This window comes from Chenopodium album, chromosome 25 (assembly GCF_948465745.1).
Source record: "Chenopodium album chromosome 25, dcCheAlbu1.1, whole genome shotgun sequence".
Classification (NCBI taxonomy): Eukaryota; Viridiplantae; Streptophyta; class Magnoliopsida; order Caryophyllales; family Amaranthaceae; genus Chenopodium; species Chenopodium album.
In genome coordinates, this window is record NC_137858.1 from 34808052 (window position 1) to 34828390 (window position 20339).

A 20339-nucleotide genomic window follows, 5' to 3' on the forward strand; every position below is an offset into this window, starting at 1 on the left:
CAATTAAATCCTCTAACCAATAAGTGTGCCACGCTCTTTGTTTTATACCTAGCCTTGGACATGAGTAATTTGAATAACAAACCAACAAGTATAAAAACTTGAATACTCTCAATAACCAGAAAAACACCTTGAACCAGACCACATACGGGTCAATTCCCATTGTAGGGTACCATAGAAAAATAAATAATAAAGATTGTACCTCATTCTCAACTCATGATTATCATCCTCTTACCAACATGACAAGGACTAAGCTATATAACGCCGAGCCTCAAACCAAGAATAAAATAATAATGTTTACCCTTTTGATCTCATGGATCAAATAATCATTCACAAACTAATAAATAATATCTCAATAATGGCACATGTTCCCAAATTACATAATATTTCAATTTATAAATATCTCAACTCCTAGGGTAATCAAACTAGTACCCAAAAGTTATTAAAACTCAACCAAAAAAATAATATTAGAAACCCTAAAACCTCAAGAACAATACTCCTTAGAGCAACAACATTAAAACCCTAGCATAGCTGTATATTCAATTATGTACAACAAAAAAAAAAATAATACGATACTCAAATCTAATCAAATCATATAATACCATAGTAATTAATCATATATACAAAGAGTACAAATAATAAATCATATCACACATAACAATACGAAAATACAAACATCTCAAAAATATAGTGTGATTACCTTTTGATCAACAAATTACAATTGAACTACGACATACGAAGCAAGACATGAATTGACCGACCTTGCATGTTCAATCTACAGCCTTCACAAAATTAAACAAACATATTGTGGGGGTTTCTTTTTAGATCAATGAATAAGGTAATGGAAATTGGAAAATGAAACAAAGACTTTTAACAAGATTCAATTTTGGGCTTGGTTGATATGATGAATCCCACGCACAAGAACAGGAAAACGGCTTCGACTATTTTTTTTTTAATATAAAATATTTTTTTTAAGGGTTAAAGAATATTTATAGGGTTTAAAATAGTTTATGATTGTAGAGCCATATTTAAATAAAATAGGGTTTTAAAACTTTCTAAACTCTAAATTAAAAAAATATGAGATTAGGAAAGTTGTTTAAATATAACTATTTTTTATAAAATGTAATACATTAAATCATAAAATATTCGGGTATTACAATTTATAAGTTAGATGATATCATTTATTAGCTGGATGGTATCCTATATTGACTATATGATATTATTACCGGATGATATCCTCTATTAGCTATAAGATATCATTTATGATTGTGTCTATTATGATATCCAGATCTATTGGCTATATGATATATCATTCATGATTGTGTCTATGATATCCTTTATTGGCTAGATGATATCCTTTATTGGTTCCATGATATGATCATATCATGGAACCAATAAAGGATATCATCCAGTCAATAGAGGAAATCATCCAACCAATAAAAGATATCATATAGCCAATAAAGGATAAATCATCCAGCTAATAGAGGATGTCATCCCCCAATCGAGGATACCAAATATGTGCATTTCGTCAGTCTGAACTAACGAAACATTTCGTCAGTCCGGACTGACGCAATACCTTCTCTAAATAAATTAGTATCTAGTCCGCACGATGTACGAATTAATTTTTGGCTAATATTAATTTTTTTAATTAAAGAATTGTACTATTTTGTATTTGAATTGTTCATAGATTTTTGAAAAATTTGTCTAGAAGGGACTTATATGTTCACTATTTTGTCTGGAAGGACCTTATATGTTCAAAGTGGTCTAAAAGGACCTTATAAGTTTGTTTTGTTGTCTAGAGGGACCTTGAGGTCACATTCCAGTGAATGACTTTTTAACTCCGGCGTTGACTAGTCACGTGACTTAAAAATTACCATCCCTCTTATTTTTTTTTCCCTTTTTTACCTCCATTCTTCTTTCTCCTCTGGTATTCTCTGATGAATAATCAATGAAGGAGTGAAGATTAAGTCCAGAATTCATTGCTCTCATCATCTTCTCTATTTTTCATGTTCAGTTGCGCATTTATACTTCAAAATTTTTTCTAGCTATTTTTGGTCTCCATTGGCGAAAGGGAAAAAGGGGCAAAAACGTGGCAAGGAATTTATGTTCTCTATCCAAAAAATCTATAAAACTAGGTAAATCAACTAAATTGAACTTAATTTTGTAAAACTAGGTAAATCAACTAAATTGAACTTAATTTTGTAAATGGCGAACGAAAATTAGGGTTTTTGGAGTATTTTGCAATGTTGTTTTTTGTGAACGAAAATTGTTTGGTTGCATGCGTGTATGTTGAATTACTTGTTGGTAATTGGATTCATAATTCTTGGAAATCATTTGTTTAATTGGATTCATGAATTGAATTTTGCAAACAACTTAACTTAATAATCTTAAAAGATTGGGATTGGGGAAAAAAAACCCGTAAGCAATGCTCTTACCTGATGCGAAAAAGAATTAATCCAAAGATTCTTGCTTGAATATCTTCAAAAACTTAAGGAACACAATTGATTAAATTGATGAACCCTAGTTCGTGAGGAGAGGGAAGCAATTTGGGGAAAAATCTGGGCAAATAAGGGGAAATGGAGGGAAAAAATAAGGGGGGGGTAACTTTTAAGTCACGTGTATAGCCAACGCCGGAGTAAAAAAGTCAAACGTCGGAATCCGACATCAAGGTCCCTCTCGACAACAAAACAAACTTATAAGGTCCTTTTAGACCACTTTGAACATATAAAGTCCTTCTAGACAAAATAGTGAACATATAAGTCTCTTCTAGACAAATTTTTCTAGAATTTTTAAAAATCAAAACATATTAAATATAACTTGCATTTCATTGGTAAAGTAGGCTTACTATTGTGACTTTTACAAAACGAAAGGAGCATGAAAATATAAATCGAATATCCTCCATGACTATACTTTCCATGGTTGCAAATCTTCTTCAAAGCTAGTAAAAAAGAATCACATAAATAGTGTAAAAGTCAACAAGGTTCTTTTTTTTTGTTGTGGCCAGCCACACCGCACGTGCGGCAAAGTGACACACACTACAACACTGACTTAGTAACCCTTAATTTAACCGATTGAGTAAGCCTTGACCGAATAACCCCGGCCACACTACCCCTAACTGAGTAACCTTTAATCGACCTAGGGCCTGTTCACATTTACTGAATTAAGCTGAACTGAACTGATTAGAGCTGAACTGAACTGATTGGAACTGAACTGAAAAGAATAATTTATGTGAGAGGGAAATTAAGAGCTGAACTGAACTGAACTGATTGGAACTGAACTGAACTGAACTGAACTGATCTGATTAGAGCTGAACTGAACTGAAATTAAGTAAATGTGAACATGCCCCTAGTAATTCCTAATCGGATAATCTCGACCACATCGTGTGACCAATCACATAAAAATTGTGAAAATTCAAAGTATTGCAAGTAATAAATTAATAAAATATGGAGAAATTATTTATTTTGGATAAGTATTTACATACTCAAGTGAGTATTTTTAGGAGAGAGAGAGTATTTTTTGCAATGTATACCAATAAGTTGGTATCTAAATTTAGCAAATCCAAAAGAAAGTGTGGGTGTCTTGTCAATATTCTAATATATTTTGTAATTTATTTAAGTTTTATCTTTTTTGAAAAAAAACTTATAATATTTGATATGTTTGGCGGGCCATAAATTAAAATTGACATTTGTATACTTATAGAGAGTCTCACCGGACTTCACATGAGTTGCTAAATTAAAAAGTGTGTATGGTATCTTCATTGGAGGTAAAAAAAAACAACTCATTTTATATTTCAATACTAAAATTTGAGTCTCCCCCTTGGAGATGCTCTTAGAAGGAGTGTTTTAAATCTGTCAACGAAAGGAGTTTGGCAATGAACAAGACAGCAAGTAATTATTGTAATTTCTGTCCTTGCACGTCTTAAAAGTCATTTTCTCATTTTGGCTACTTGTGCCGTTGTGCGTATAGGTCAGTAATTAGACTTTGGAATTTTCTTACTCAAAAAGTAGAACCAACTAACATTTCCACTTTAGATTTTTCTTATTGATGAAAATTAAAGGGATTGGAACCAAAATTTCTCTACCATCATATGTACTCCTTATTTGTCTTTCTCGTTGTAATGAATTATTAGTTGAAAACTGATAACATATATAGCAAGAGAGAAGCATATATATATATATGGCAGATGTGAATGGCATCACTGCAGGAAAGCCTCTTCGTTGCAAAGGTATTCCATTTTTAGTTTTAAACTTTACTTTCCGTCTTTAATCTTTATTTGTTTAATTTATCAACCAATACTTTCGTCTAAAAAAAAAAAAAAAAAAAAAAAAAAACTCCTTGCCTATATATGTAAAAGTGTCTGGCTCACAAATACTCAGCCAAAAAAACTAGAAGGGTTGAATCATGGTTAGAGCCATTCTCCTTGCCGTTAAAAAAAAAAGCTCCTTATGTTTGAATTTAGTTGTCGTATATACATAAATTACACTATAACATGAAGTCGTGAATGCAGAGTATTAATTTTGGATAATGGAATAATGATTAGCATATGTAGTAGTAAGAGCGCGTGCATTATTTGGGCCAGTGTCTAAAGAATTAAAATAATGATGCAGCTGCTATCGCTAGAGAAGCAGGACAACCACTAGTGATAGAGGAGGTGATAGTGGCTCCACCAAAAGCTCATGAAGTTCGGATCAAGATCATTTGCACCTCACTCTGTTATAGCGACATCACCTTCTGGAAATTAAAAGTATGTTTATGATTATCCCACCAATTAATTGCAAATTTCTTTCTTTTCTTTATTTTTTATTTTTTATTTTTTATTTATTTTTATTTTTGTTTGAAATTGCAAATGAGGTTCAAAATGCTTTATATTATGGCTTTAAATTAAACGTTCCTGCAACATGCAAAATACATTTAATATATGTAATATGTTACACATCTGACATCTCCCATCATTATAATAATAATATTAATATTATTATTTTAGTTTATTATTAATGTATAATGCTAACACATCTTTCGTTTCATAATCCATAAACTCATAACATTTTACACTATTGATATGTGAGCTTTGAATATTATAGCTTATACAAGTATTATTACCACGGAATAATATGTATATAGCCATTTATGTGAGGATTTTTGGGCTACTATGTTATGCGATGTAGACACGTAGTATGTGATTGTGTGAAAGACTTTTTTAGTGATGGATTGAGCAATTTCAATAACTAGGGACATTGTAAGGTTGAGATTTCCTTACTTTTCCTCCCTCTATCAAGGAGTCTAGTCCACTAATCCGGACCGAGTTGACTTGTGAGAGCGAGGTTTCAGGCTAATAAAAGAATTCTTCTTACGTACTAACCAGGTTACTAGTGAAAAAATATTGTGGCTAAGATCCGATCTAAGCTAATTTTGTTGTGTTTTCGTTTACAGGATATTCCTGGATGCTTTCCAAGAATCTTTGGCCATGAGGCTGTTGGGTAAATTACTTGTAGCTATAACTTTATTTGTATTTTTGTCATAATATTATTTTTTGTGTTTATGGTTATTTTTATTTTGGATCATTTCTCACTTATATGTCATTGGCCTTATTTTTTTCTTTTTTCTTTTATGCTTATATCTTCAGCTAATGTATTATGCATTTATGCTTATACACATGAGACATGACACATACTCGTAGATGATATAATTAATGGAGTAATATTTGAGATTGTGTGTGTGTGTGTGTGTGTGGGCGTGTGGGGAGGTAGGATTCAAGTCCGATCCAGCATTAAACAATCGATTGGACTAATAATAAATGATTTGTTGTATTATGATCCTCTCAGCTTACATTTTGGTAGTTGTTACTAATTGTTATGTACAAATTACATAATCTGTTATAAGAATGAATGTGGGAATAAAGAATGATGGAGTAAGAAATATAGAAACAGATCATACACTGAAAAATTGACAAGTAAAATGGCTGGTGCGACATTGTCACTTATCATAATGAATTGGTGATTATGTTTATGTAGCCACATGGACTAACTAACTAATCGACTGTAGGATCGTGGAAAGTGTAGGAGAGGAAGTAGATGAATTGGTGGAAGGTGATTATGTGCTACCAGTTTTCATAGCAGATTGTGGGGATTGCAATGATTGCAAGTCTAGCGAGAGCAACTTGTGTTCGAAGCTGCCATTCAAGATCTCCCCGTGGATGCCTAGGGAAGATAGCAGCAGATTCACTGATTTGAAGGGGGAAACTCTGTTTCACTTCTTGTCCGTCTCAAGCTTTAGCCAATATACTGTTGTCGACGTTACTCATCTCACTAAGATTGACCCATCCATTCCTCCCAATAGGGCATGTCTTTTAAGCTGCGGGGTTTCCACTGGTAATATCTCTATGAAGTTGCATAGACTAATATTATGTGAAGTAAAATATTATACATGTCACTGATACATTTTTAATTAAATTCAGATCATTCTAAACTGGTTTAGCTTGATTAATGTTGTGCGTTCTAGGGATAGGTGCTGCTTGGCGAGCTGCTAATGTGAAACCAGGATCGACAGTTGCTATATTCGGCATTGGAGCTATTGGACTGGGGGTACAACATTGCTTCATGTTATTTGTGTGCTTTTGTGTAGCTATGGTTAATTTGTAAATATTTTTTACGTTTCTGTAAATTATTATGTGCAAATGACACGTGTACGCTGTTTTTGGGCGTCAAGGTGGCTGAGGGAGCAAGGTTTTGTGGTGCAACTAAGATAATAGCAGTAGATATAAACCCAGAAAGATTCGAATTTGGTATAATACAGTATAATTTCAATCTCAAATAATCTACTTTATTTTCCATGACATAAATTTTGTAGTTAGTATGATTTTGATCTTATTATATGTTGCTTCAGGTAAAAAGTTTGGAGTCACAGACTTTATCAACCCGAACAATTGTGAGGATAATAAGACTGTCAGCCAGGTCTTGGTTCTTTCCCTTATAAACTAACACAGCTAACTTTGGAAATGCAATACTACACAAGTAGTTCTTGGCATTTCGCTGTTGTTTAGACCTCAATGTAATGGTTGGCTTTCATGTATTGAGCAGATTATATGCGAGATGACAGATGGAGGTGCTGATTACTGTTTCGAATGTGTAGGAAAGGCAACTTTGGTACAAGAAGCTTATGCTTCATGCCGAAAGGTTTTTCTTCATCCATTCCCTTCTTTCTTACCCTTAACATAGCGAGTTCAAGTATACATGTGCATCATCATACATGTTTATCGTACATGTTAACATGTACAAGCTATATGGAAGTAATGGAACAGTGGAACACAAATCATCCTACATATAAACTCTTAGAGAATTGTGAGCGAGTTTTGCATTGTGATTTCGAGGAATTGAAGAAGAAATTATTGAAAAAACATACACCATACACGATGTACAAATCATAGCTTATTGATTATATGTTTCAGGGTTGGGGAAAAACGATTGTGCTAGGAGTGGACAAGCCCGATGCGCAATTGAGCCTCCTTTCTATGGATGTGCTGCTCAGTGGCAAAACTATAAAAGGTTCAATTTATGGAGGTCTTAAGGCAAAATCTGATGTTCCTATCCTTGTAAAACGTTATTTGGACAAGGTAAGTTCTTAGTACTCGAATATTGGTATTTGCATGTTAGCATTTGGTACTTTGCTTTATACAATTATACTTTCGTGAAATTGTTAATTTGATAAGAATACATTAGTATTTTTATATTTTAAAGAAGTTATGAGTTTCTTTTATAAGGTAATTATAAGTTATGAGTTTTGGTACTTTGTATTATGTATAGCACTATAAATCTATAAATGTTTCTACAAATCATATTTTAATTTGCCCTATTTCTTGCAGGAAGTTCGACTTGATGAATTTGTGTCACATGAGATGAAATTTGACGAGATAAATAAAGCATTTGAATTGCTTATGGAAGGAAAATGTCTTCGATGTGTTATATGGATGGATTAAGAAGTTCTTTATCCATAATTTGATGCATGTTGTGATCTATGACAAACTCAAATAATGTACGAATGATGTTGGACAATTTTCTATGGTCACATATAAAATAAATAAGACTTTTAATCTCAAAAAATTCGTAACGTTTTGTTATATGAGTAACATTCATTACTACTAGTGATCCCTTTAAACAAAAAAATATAACTAATCTTTGTAGAGTTTACTACATGAAAAGTAGGTTAAATTTAAGTTATCACAGGAGAGTTAAGCAAAAACTGTTAATTAAGGGGTAACTTCATATAAATCCACTGGCGGAGCCTGAGGGGGACAACTGTCCTCCCACTTCCCAAAAAACAAAGTAGCTATATACTTCCTCCGTTTCTTTTTAGTTAACACGTTTCTTTACTCACGTTTGTCAATGCACAAATCAAAACGTTAATATCTTTAGTTACCGATAAGTAAAAATTATAAAAAGTTGATATTTTAAAAATATATACCGTGACGAATCTAACAAGACCCCACATGACTATATTTTTCATTACGTATAAATCACAAAACATGGTCAAAGGGGAGTGTGTAAGTAGTGCTAAAGTCAAAACGTGTCAACTAATAAAATACGGATGTAGTATATTATTGTGTGGGAATTTTATAAGATACAAAGTGGATGGTCTGGTGGTGAGTGGAGAGTAATTCTTTACAAGAAACCAGAGTTCAAACCTTGTTGTTAACGCATTTCCTTCCTTCCATATTTTTTTACCTATATTAGGGCAGTTCAGTTCAGTTCAGCTCAGCTCAGCTCACTTCAGTTCAGTTCAATTCAGTCCAGCTGAGTTTAGTCAATGAGAACATGCCCTATGTATATATATTTAAAAAATAATTTTATTATGATTTAGCATGAAAATCCCCTAAATTATGTTTGTCATAGGAAATTATAAATTATTAGTATTGCATTTAATAACCTATATTATTTAATGTTTGAATGTTTCAAAAATTTTCGAATTCATAAGCGATTATTTTTGTAGGAAAACTTGATATATGATGTTGAATTTTTATACTTCATATTTTGGATTTTTTTTGTTGTACACGTTAACTATTGAAATTTGGTGTATTTAAGTATTGGTGTTTTTTCCAGAATATTTTTGTCAAACTATGTAATGTTATATGTCCCCCCGATTTAAAATTTCTTGCTCCGCCACTGTATAAATCAACAACTTTTCACTAAATGCAAACTCCACGCACATACCACAGTTTTGATAATAATACAAAATGTTATTCCCTCCGTTTTAAGATGGTTTTCTCACTTTGACTATACATGTTTGTCAATGCATTACTTTAACTATATTTAAATATTTTTAATATATATTAGTAAAATTTATAACAATAAAATATTAATAAACTACTCATTGAGACGAATCAAACAAGATCCAACACGATTATGTTATGTTTAGCAAGTATATATTAAAAATTATTATGAAGGTGCTCTCGTCTTATGAATATATAGTATCAAGATTCCAAATGAGAAGATTATTATGAAACGGAGGGTTAACCTTTTAGTTTATCTCTATGACTGTGTATAATTACATATTTACTTAGAGCCTGTTCTGATTTACTGAACGGATTGGAGCTGAACTGGACTGAATTAAATACAGCTGAAATGAATTATTTATGAGAGAATGAAATTAGGAACGGAACTAAACTGAACTGATTGAAGCTGAACTGCACTGAACTAGACTAGTCCTTAGTCAATTTAAGCTTTAGTTTGATCGAGTACAATAGTTATTTAGGGGGTAAATATATTAACATATATGGGTCCATTACATTGAGTTTCTGACTTGTAGCATCAATGGATCATGCAAGTCTGTAACCTTTGGAAGTGATAGCAAATGGAGTTGTTAATTCTTTAAAGCATTGGAACTCATATATTAAATGGAGTTGTTGTTATTAACCCCCAAAATTGAAGTTGATTGAGACATGTCAACCATTCATCTTTTCAATCAAAATTATATACTAATCAAAATTATTAATATGCATTATTATGTGATATACTGATAGAAAAGTATGGGAAAGCATCAAAGCATCTTATAAATAAGACCAAACAGAATAGACGACAATCAACTAAATCAAAACAGCCAGATCAAAGTCTTTCATTTAGATAACAATATATTTGTAGTTTAGTACGATATATGGAAATAGAATAGTTTGTCCACCGGCTGTCACAACACTCACAAAAGACAAGACCCACAAGAGGTGTAAAAAACCGACTCGAACTAATCAAACTCAATCCAACTCAGAGTCTATTCTGTTCATCTTATTTTCACTTATTTGAGGTCTATAAACTTAAGATTAATTTCTGATAAGTTTAGCTCGTGAAAAATAAATTCTAATAAGTGTTGTCTAAGCTCAAATTACAAATAAAATAAGTTTTAATAAGATTAGATAAATAAATTAAATCAAATTAATAGAACACATACCCTTAAAAGTGATCAAACTAAAAATTTTAAGCAGCATTAACATAATAATTTAGCATGATTCAAATTTGACTAGCCCGCACCCCAAAATCCCCCACACAAACCCAACATATTGACCCGAATTGAAAAGTAATGCATTGGTACAGTATCTATCATCTTCAACGTGTTAGTCAATCATGTCCGTCAGCTATTAATATTTTAATAAAACCTTAAAGTTTGGGTTTTTGAAGTTCTTAAGATAAAATGACATCTTTGGTATAACACGTTGTAATGCTGTATAGGACCGTCGGAGACGATGAGACAAGCAATATATAGTTGACTCTATGAGAGTCATGACTAGTTGTGATCTGAAGTTATACATTAGTTGTTTTGTCCTATGAATATGATGTCTGAAGGGTCCTTTTTATTTAAAAAAAAATGGACTTCTTTCATATTTATATATTCAGTTCAATGTTAAAATAAAAGATTGAACATCCATACTTCATATATATGATCTAATTTTCATTCCTATTTACCAAGTAAGTTTTAGTTTAATGGAAATGCAATCATAATCGTGAATAATCTAACTACTCCATGTATAACTACTCCATGTATTTTAATACTTGTAGATTAACCGTGAATAATCTTTACAGTTGACTAAGGACATGTTCTGATTGACTGAAATGAGCTGAATTAATCTGAACTGAATTGAATTGAATATTTTATGAGAGAAGGAAATTAAGAACTGAACTAAACTGAATATTTTATGAGAGAAGGAAATTAAGAACTGAACTTAACTAACTAAATTGAAAATAATCTAAAGAGACAGGCCCTAACCACTTTCGATTTTAAAATTTAATTTAGTTTTGTACTAGTACACTTAAGTCCTAATTAAGTTTCTTCTTCGTATGTAATTTGTAAATCGATCATGTAAACAATACCGGAGTCGGGAGTATGTATTTTAGAATAAAATTAACGATCAAAGTTGAACCTCAAAAATAATCACTCTTCAATTTAAAGTATTACTGAGACATACATGAGGGGGTTAGCCATAACGTATTAAATTATGCAAAGCTGTATGATGTTCAGACGGCCCCATCATACTATAAATACCCTCTTCCCTTGAAACAAACCAAGCAGGAGATCTCATAATCAACATCAACATTCCAAACCCTCAAATAAATTTTAAAAAAACATCAATCATGCCATCTTCATCATCAATTGGGAAGCCCATTCTTTGCAAAGGTATGTAAACACATACTTGTACCAAATAATCATTCTCAAAATAATATATCAACTACTAGTATTACTATTAATTAAGTTATAAATGTTCATATCATAGTTAATTAATTTTAATCAACCACGCTCTACTATCTTATAAATTAAACTCATCGTTTAATTATGGTTGTGATTGATTGAAACGCGCAGCTGCGGTAGCTAGGGAAGCAGGGAAGCCGTTAGTGATAGAGGAAGTGACAGTTGCAGCACCAAAATCAAATGAAGTTCGCATTAAAATTCTGTGTACTTCTCTTTGTCACAGTGATATTACCTTATGGAGCTTGAAAGTATGTTCTAGTATATATTATTTCCTAGCCACTCCCTTTTTCTTTTTTTTTTTTTTTTTGTATGTTTAGCGTTGACTAAATATTAGTAACACGAGTGATTATCTATTATGATCGTTGATTATATGATTTTTTTTTTTTATTTTTTTTGAAGGATCCTCCAGGATTTTTTCCAAGAATTTTGGGTCATGAAGCTGTTGGGTAATTTTCTTCTGTTCATTCATAATTTGCCAATAATATTTACTAGATTTCTTTGATTATTTTACCCTATTTTGTTTTTTGGGATGGTGACATGGATGATGGATGGGGGTGAGGAAGAAGAAAGAGGGGTGTTTGGAGAAAAGGTCATTTTCTTATAAAATTATACAGTAAACTTCTAATCACTTGAATATGAACATGCAAGGAGAGAATAAGTGGTAATTTATGGTAAGTCATATGAATTCTATGTTTGACCCCATCTACTGGTCTTGGTTAATAAGGGTAAAGTCACATGTTTGATCTATACGATAGGATATCACAAGTTCAAATCTCATCTACCCCTCTTTTTAAGTGAAACTTATTTCGTTTTACGTATATGTAGACTAAAACTGTATTCACATGCATGTCAAGGCCAATGAGTTCTCATGTTAAAGGGCGTGATAGATTGTATATCAATCCTTGTCTTCAATCATCAAATTAATCAATTAGTTGGGTTGGTATAAGGAAATTATGTATAAGGATTAAGGACTAAGGAGTACAATAATATAAATTAGTAAACTAATGGTAAATTATTCCCAATTATGAAAGATTCACATTATGTAGATGATAGGAGTTGCTAGGGAAAGAATTCATAATTGGTGTGTTTGCGAAAATTTTCAAGCTAGAGTAGTTGTGGGAATCATGCCCCAAAATTATCCAAGTTAAATAAGAGTAATGATATACCAAATACGGAGTATCCAATTGTTAGGTCTGCGCCTATAATTATTTGTTAAAATCATGAGTACCCATAATTGGTATAGCTTGTCTTATTTAACATGTGAGTTTGTGACCCATGTTGCTGCCGCGTAATGTGAAATGTGTATCACTTTATTATGTCAAAAAATATTAATCTTTATTAAATGCACATACTCATATGGCCGGGTCATAAATATGAGTATTTTACTAGAATATTGGGTCATTTATTACTCCCTTCATTTTATTTTTCCTTGATTTTTAAAAAGGAAAATTTGACTTTTGCTACCTCAAAAAAAACATCAATTTCACTTTTGCTACCTATCAAAACTTTTATTTTATTTTGCTACCTAACACTTGCCCTTTTTTTAAGTTTTGCTACCACTTAACGGATTCCGTTAAGTGGGTCCACAACGACACGTGTCGTGTTATTATTGGCCCAAAAAAATTAAAAAAAAAATTAAAAAAAGGAAAAACCTAAACTACCCAGCCACCACCCCCTTCCCCCCACCTCACCGCACCCCTCCCCGAAACCACCAGCCGCGTCGCACCACCACCCCCTACCCACCGGAACCCTTCCCCTCCCTTTCCCGCAACCGCCTTGCCCCCAAAAACACCAATCAGCCACCTTCGCACTCCAATTGCGCCACCATTCAACATATTAATTTCAACATTTTAGAGCAGCCCCGGCCCTGTTCCATCTCCACCACTCACGCAACCTCCCTTATTTCCCCAATTCACCAACAGCTACAACAACTCCTAGCAGCCCCGACTTCACCCAAAATCAGGCGCCATAACTGCAGCCATTCGCCCCTGCTCCAGCCGCAGCAAACACCGAGTTCACCACCGCACTCACACCGACTTCAACGAATTGGTGTTTGAATTCGTGGTCGTTTTTGGGTAGGGGGTGGTGGTGCGTTTTTGGGTTTGGTGGTTTTTGGGGGCAAGGCGGTTGCGGGAAAGGGAGGGGAAGGGTTCCGGTGGGTAGGGGGTGGTGGTGCGACGCGACTGGTGGTTTCGGGGAGGGGTGCGGTGAGGTGGGGGGAAGGAGATGGTGGCGCGGGGGTGGTGGCTGGGTAGTTTAGGTTTTTCCTTTTTTTTAATTTTTTTTAATTTTTTTGGGCCAATAATAACACGACACGTGTCGTTATGGACCCACTTAACGGATTCCAAAGGGCAAGTGTTAGGTAGCAAAATAAAATAAAAGTTTTGATAGGTAGCAAAATTGAAATTGAGGTGTTTGTGAGGTAGCAAAAGTCAAAATTTCCTTTTATAAATTACTACGTATATTGATATCTTGTTTCTTACTCCCTCCATCCCCGAAAGAACGACCCATTTGGGTTGATTACGTGGGTATTAAGAAAGTTAAATAAAAAGAACTAAAAATATGTTGGAAAGATAAATTTACATGGTGTTTGTAAAAAAATAGAGAGAGAAAGTAATAAAATTACATGAAAAAACAAAATTTTATACGGGAAAAGCTAATTTTGCACAAATATTGTTGCAAATTGGTGGGTGTTTTAATGCAAATGGGTCATTCTTTTTGGGACTAAAATTAGGCCAAATGAGTCATTCTTTCAGGGACAGATGGAGTATGTTTTAAAGGATTGTTTAAATAAGAAAATATAGTAGAGAAACATGTGACGATTACAAAATTAAATTATATGGGGTCGGAATATTTAAAGAGCCGAAGAATGCCGAATTTAAACAGATAGAATGAAGAGGAAATTGGGACAATCTTTTAACTTGGGTTGAAAGATCCAAAATTTTTAAAAATGGGGTGTACCAAAAAAAAAAATGGTAATTTTGCTAGCCAATGTCTTTTTGTGAGCTAAAAGCCTATATAAGAATATAAGATAATGAATATATTGCTCTGGTCAAAAAGAAAAATAAAAAATAAAAGTAAAAGATGGCTAAATCTATACTAATATATTAAAAGGCGTTTATAAAAATGTCTATGCGCCACGTAGCCTCTTCCAAATTAAGTCACGTCACTTCACCTACAATTCATGACGCCACGTCACTTCACAAACATTTGACGGCGCCATGTCACCTACCCAACATCTCCACATACCACATCATCACTAAATAAATAAAAAAATGATGATAAGAGGATTTGAACCCCAAACCACTTACAACAAAATTGATTCTTTAGCCATCTAAACTAATTATCAAACACGCTATAATTATGAAAAAGAAATATATATAACTTTAAACCATATGGTTTAATTACAAAAAAAAAAACACGTATTTATTTTCTACTTCACTCTTTATTCCCTACTTCGTACTTTGCATATTAAAAAGCGTTCCTAAACCTCTTATTACACATATTACTATTTAACCATCCCAATATCAACTATGTTATTTGTATAGAAAAAAAATTCATATAAGTGCAAACCACAAAGTTCAATTTAAAAATAAAAAAAACTATATTTAAAGAATAACTCAATTTTGGTTTGACAATGACAATTGCAGTTTTGAAAAGCCTTCTAAAAAATTTATTGATTGTACGTCTACAACAGTAGCAACTCGGGGCAACGCCCGGGGTCACTCACTAGTTTAATTATTAAAAAAAGACATAAGATTGGCCATTTATAGTGTGCCTAATTACAAACTTTACAAACTTTAGCTTTGTTTCAAAAAAAAAAAAAAAAATTACAAACTTTAGCTTTAAAACACTGTGTTCATCAACTTCCTGTACTCATACTGTCATACATGGTTATGATCGAAATACCCACGTCCACAAATTATTCGAAAAAACTTTAAACCGCTAACATGCTAGCGAATACCTGTTTCTTATTGATTGAAATGCAGGAATGTTCTTAGAATAAGTAGAGAACTAGAGATTAATAAAAGGGCTTGTTCACTTCAAATTAATTTCAGTTCAGTTCAGCTCCAATCAGTTCAGTTTTATTCAGTTCAGCTCAGCTTCAATCAGTTCAATTCAGCTCAGTTCAGCTCCTAATTTCCTTCTCTCATAAAATATTCATTTCAGCTCTATTCAATTTAATTCAGTTCAGCTCCAATTAGTTCAGTTCATTTCAGTTCAGTTCAGTTTAGTTCAGTAAATGTGAACAGGCCCTAAGGGTCTGTTCTCTTAAGCTTATTTTCAGTTCAGTTTAGTTTTTATCTTAATCTCCCTCTCTCATAAAATATTCAGTTCAGTTAAGTTCAGCTCCAATAAGTTTAGTTCGGTTTAGTTGAGTTCAGCTCAGCTCAGTCAATCAGAACAGGCCCTAAGGCTGATAGAAAAAGAAACGAACATGGTGTACTAATTTTAACGAGTATAAAAGCATTAAGCTTTTTACTAAGTTTAGTAAGTAAACACTATATATATATACGAAGTATATGGCTTGCTAGGTTAGCAAATTTTAGTTGTCCGACATTCATGAATCATGAGGCTGATGTTGGTCTGATAGATGTCTGGATGGTGTGTGAGCTTGACTATACAAAATGATGGCTACGTAACTAACTGACTATCACAATATCATGTTCTTCTTCGTTTACAAACAAATTGAATTATGTTGTAAACACTTTCATCATTCTAAATTTTACAAATCCATGGTATGTTTTTTTTTTGGAATTCCTAGCGAGGACTGTATTGTTTAGAGCAAAAACGAAGTAAGAAAAGTTAACTCGCTACAATCTCAAAGGTAGCTTATTATTTTGGGACACCACAAAATATAATTGGTTGTTTGATTTGATGTAAAAAGTTGTAATGCCATGAAGTTTAATTTTATTTCACAGATTGAAAATGCCTTAATAATATAAGTAAGATATCTGTATTGTGAGTCTGAAAACAGGCTATTAAGTATTAACACTTGTTTTTGGTACTTGCACTATATAGGATTGTGGAGAGCGTAGGTGAGGGTGTTGAGGAATTTGCTGAAGGAGATTTTGTTATGCCTGTATTTTTGGCAAATTGTGGAGAATGTACTGACTGTAAATCAAAGAAGAGCAATCTATGTACGACGCTGCCATTTAAGTTATCAGCTATGATGCCAAGAGATGAAACTAGCAGATTTACTGATTCTAAGGGAGAATTCTTGTACCATTCTTTGCATGTTTCGAGTTTCACTGAGTATACGGTTGTGGATATTGCTCATGTAACCAAGGTTGATCCACGAATTCCGCCTAACAGGGCTTGCCTTCTTAGCTGTGGAGTTTCCACAGGTAATTTTGTTTGCATTTCTAGCTTGGTCAATGTGTTTATTCCTTATTTCTTAATTTACTACTCCGATTCTTCATTTGAATCATTTCACTTTGTATACCATATTCATTCTTTGAGTCTTTGACATGTCGATATTTGTACAGGGCCGTCCCAGACATTTTCGGGGCCCTGTTCTAATCCTAAAAATTGGGCCCTAATAAAAAGATACAGTACAATTTTTTTTCAACTCATCTATGAAAATTTCTTAGATGTATAATTAATACCAAATTAATAACGTATGTAATTATTAATTAAATTAATAAATGAAGGTAAAAAAATAATAGAAAAAACTTGTAAAAAAATTGATAGAAACAAGCTATTAGTTTAATTAGCAAGTGTTCACCTTCGAAATATTGAAAGCTCCATTGCCGCTTATCACAATTACAGGTTACCGATTTCTTTTACTTTTTACTTAAAAATGTAAAAATAAGCTCAAAGCAAATCAAAGTATTGGGGAAAAAGACAGAGTAAATAACACATACCTTATATATGAGTAATATGACTGATTCATTGAATGGGTTTTGATCTTTTACCGAGTAAACAATGATTAATCCAATTTTTGGTGTATGGAAAAATTTGTTTAACATATAACTAACCATTGAAAGAGGATTTGAATAAAAAAAATAATAACCATTAAAAGAGGATTTGAATAAAAAAAATATAACCATTAAAAGAGGAAGGTGAACCCGTGGGAGTATTTTACTCCTAGGAAACTTCATGTTTTTTTGGTATTAGTGTGAGAATTAAAGGCTTATTATTAAAGGAGAGTTATTAAGATTGAAAGTTTATTTATGGGAATTGCAAATTGACAGAGGTAATTATGGAGTAGATGGATTCGGAGAATTGATTTGTAAACGTATTCCTATACATGCTGCAAACTGATTTTCTTTTTTTTTTTTTTTTTTCCTTTTCACAAAACTGGGCTCCAAGCGAAATTGGGCCCTTAAAATTTCGGGGCCCTGTGCTGAGGGTCTGTTTGCACAGGCCCTTAGCCGGCCCTGTATTTGTAACATATCAATCAAAGCCTTAATCCCATAAGTGGGATTTTTACATTACTTGACTTTGAGTGTAAGACCTTTTAAGCTTACTTCACTATACTAATGTAAGGAGAGTATATGAGCTTTGGAATCGCGTTCTTTATGAGCCTAAAACACACACGTCTAGCTTGCAACTTCTGACAGAAAAATTTTACCTGCAGGGGTGGGTGCTGCTTGGAAAACTGCACAAGTTGATGAAGGCTCAACAGTTGCTATATTTGGCCTAGGTGCAATTGGATTAGCGGTATGAAACTTATTTGCTTCTAATTACGACAAGCCAAGGGCTGAGGCAGGACTTAATCTTGTGGCCTTAATGCTCTTATGAAGGTTGCAGAGGGAGCAAGACTTTGTGGAGCTACTAAAATCATTGGTGTAGATATAAATCCTGCCAAATTTGAAACAGGTAACCTTTCTCTTTTTTTCGGGCTGTACCATTTGTAAATATGTGTTATGAGATGATCTTATAAACGTTGTATCGTTTTCATCATGCTTTTTTTCTGCAGGAAAGAAATTTGGACTTACACATTATGTTAATCCTAAGGAAAATACAACTAAACCTGTCAGCGAGGTACGGTGTCACTCCATTTCAGTTTTCACCTAGCTGGTGTTTACAGATTATCTGACTGTTCTTTCTTTGTTCAGACTCTTAATTTTTTTATTCATAACAAGTCTAACTCTAATATATGCCTTTTTATGTCTAGTGTTTGTGTGAAATGTGGTTTCTGACATGCTATTACACTGAACAGGTTATTAACGAGATGACAGATGGGGGTGCAGACTTCTGCTTCGAGTGTGTGGGCATGGCGTCGTTGGTGGAAGAAGCTTTTGCTTGCTGCAGAAAGGTCCTTCTCTCTGTTCAACCTAATAATGGAAAACTAATATATAGGTTTTAGGTTTGAGTTGTTCAACTAAGCAAGAACTATCACATTATTGTGTAACAAGATAAACTTTAAACATCTAACATGTTAGGTACTTAACACACTATAACTTTTACGAAATTTTCACTAAAATAAGTGAAGATAATATAAAGTAGGACTCTAAGAGAAAGAAACACACTCACCTTTAAATTTTCGACTATTTTATTGGATGTTAGGTGACTAATATGTATTCCACTTAGGCTTAAATAAGCCCAATTCGACTATAGATTTAATTGTTGTGATCAAGCCGTTACTTATGCTTCAAGTGTGAGTTGATGTCATAAACGGAAGACTAACGCTTTTACCTTGAATATGCCAGGGTTGGGGGAAGACGGTGGTCTTAGGAGTCGATAAGCCTAACTCAAAATTGAGTCTTGGCTCTCACGACGTACTACACAACGGCAAAATCCTTACAGGTTCACTATTTGGAGGTCTCAAAGCCAAAACTGACATTTCCACTCTAGTTAAGTGGTACTTGGATAAGGTAATGCACGCAATTTTATTTCATTTTTGCTATTCTTACCTATAATTATGATCAGAATGTAGATAATTTGCTACATCCTCTTACAAATTTGACATACTAATTCCTCCTGCTAACTTATTGTAATAGAAACTGCGATTGGATGACTTTGTAACGCATGAGATGAAGTTTGAGGAAATCAACAAGGCCTTCGAGTTGCTCATCGAGGGGAAGTGTCTCCGATGTGTGTTATGGATGGATAAAAACGAGGAATAAGCTTTCGAAAAACAAATGAAATTTCCACATGATGAGCCTAATAAACTATAATGAAATTGTAGACCCTTTTTTCTCTATGTATAACGAGTAGTTTAATTTGTCTTCAATCTTGAGCTTGTGAAATTTCCCTAATGAGACTGTGCAATATGCTTTCTCCTGCTTTACAAGTAAAAAGTTCAAAATTTTCATTTCTAAGAATCTAAGGAGTATAAGATCTTGTACCCAAAGATATGGTTGAAGTAAGTATTTATTTTTTGCTTCTAATGCACTACATGTTTGACATTCATTTCCCTCCATCTTTGTGTGCGTGTGATGCACTCCATTAAACGAGAAAATGGTAGAATTAATGTAAAAATAATTTGAATTTCCTGTTTATATATTTGGTGACTCTCATCACAAGTTTCATTGTGACCAAAATTTGTGGAAAAATTAAAAGTGAAACGTCGAAAACTTGACTTTTCAGCCGGAATATGTCATTATGGTTCTCTTTTTAAATAAGATTTATTTCATTGACAAAAAATAATTAAAGTTAGGTTGTAGTTC

General features: G+C 33.0%; 2 protein-coding genes across 2 annotated transcripts; both read left to right on the top strand.

Moving 5' to 3' along the window:
* Nucleotides 1–3987: 3987 nt before the first annotated feature.
* Nucleotides 3988–8091, top strand: LOC145615573 (alcohol dehydrogenase-like 7). The gene is made up of 10 exons (XM_081670648.1): nt 3988–4222; nt 4605–4741; nt 5428–5474; nt 6040–6365; nt 6496–6578; nt 6703–6778; nt 6880–6947; nt 7074–7169; nt 7442–7606; nt 7856–8091. The coding sequence occupies exons 1-10, from the start codon at nt 4174–4176 to the stop codon at nt 7967–7969; spliced, it is 1161 nt and encodes a 386-aa protein (XP_081526774.1). The 5' UTR covers nt 3988–4173; the 3' UTR covers nt 7970–8091.
* A 3464-nt stretch (nt 8092–11555) lies between these two features.
* LOC145614505 (alcohol dehydrogenase-like 7) lies at nt 11556–20060 on the top strand. Its single transcript, XM_081669561.1, has 10 exons — nt 11556–11649; nt 11833–11969; nt 12121–12167; nt 16744–17069; nt 18305–18387; nt 18471–18546; nt 18647–18711; nt 18890–18985; nt 19380–19544; nt 19671–20060. The coding sequence occupies exons 1-10, from the start codon at nt 11607–11609 to the stop codon at nt 19794–19796; spliced, it is 1164 nt and encodes a 387-aa protein (XP_081525687.1). The 5' UTR covers nt 11556–11606; the 3' UTR covers nt 19797–20060.
* Nucleotides 20061–20339: the final 279 nt, after the last annotated feature.

Coding starts and splice junctions, on each gene's coding strand:
- LOC145614505 (XM_081669561.1), top strand. CDS start 11,607: ATGCCATCTTCATCATCAATTGGGAAGCCCATTCTTTGCAAAG. Junction 12,168..16,743: donor TTGGGTCATGAAGCTGTTGG/GTAATTTTCTTC, acceptor TGCACTATATAG/GATTGTGGAGAGCGTAGGTG. Junction 18,547..18,646: donor TCCTGCCAAATTTGAAACAG/GTAACCTTTCTC, acceptor TTTTTTCTGCAG/GAAAGAAATTTGGACTTACA.
- LOC145615573 (XM_081670648.1), top strand. CDS start 4,174: ATGGCAGATGTGAATGGCATCACTGCAGGAAAGCCTCTTCGTTGCAAA. Junction 6,948..7,073: donor ATAATAAGACTGTCAGCCAG/GTCTTGGTTCTT, acceptor TGTATTGAGCAG/ATTATATGCGAGATGACAGA. Junction 7,607..7,855: donor TAAAACGTTATTTGGACAAG/GTAAGTTCTTAG, acceptor TATTTCTTGCAG/GAAGTTCGACTTGATGAATT.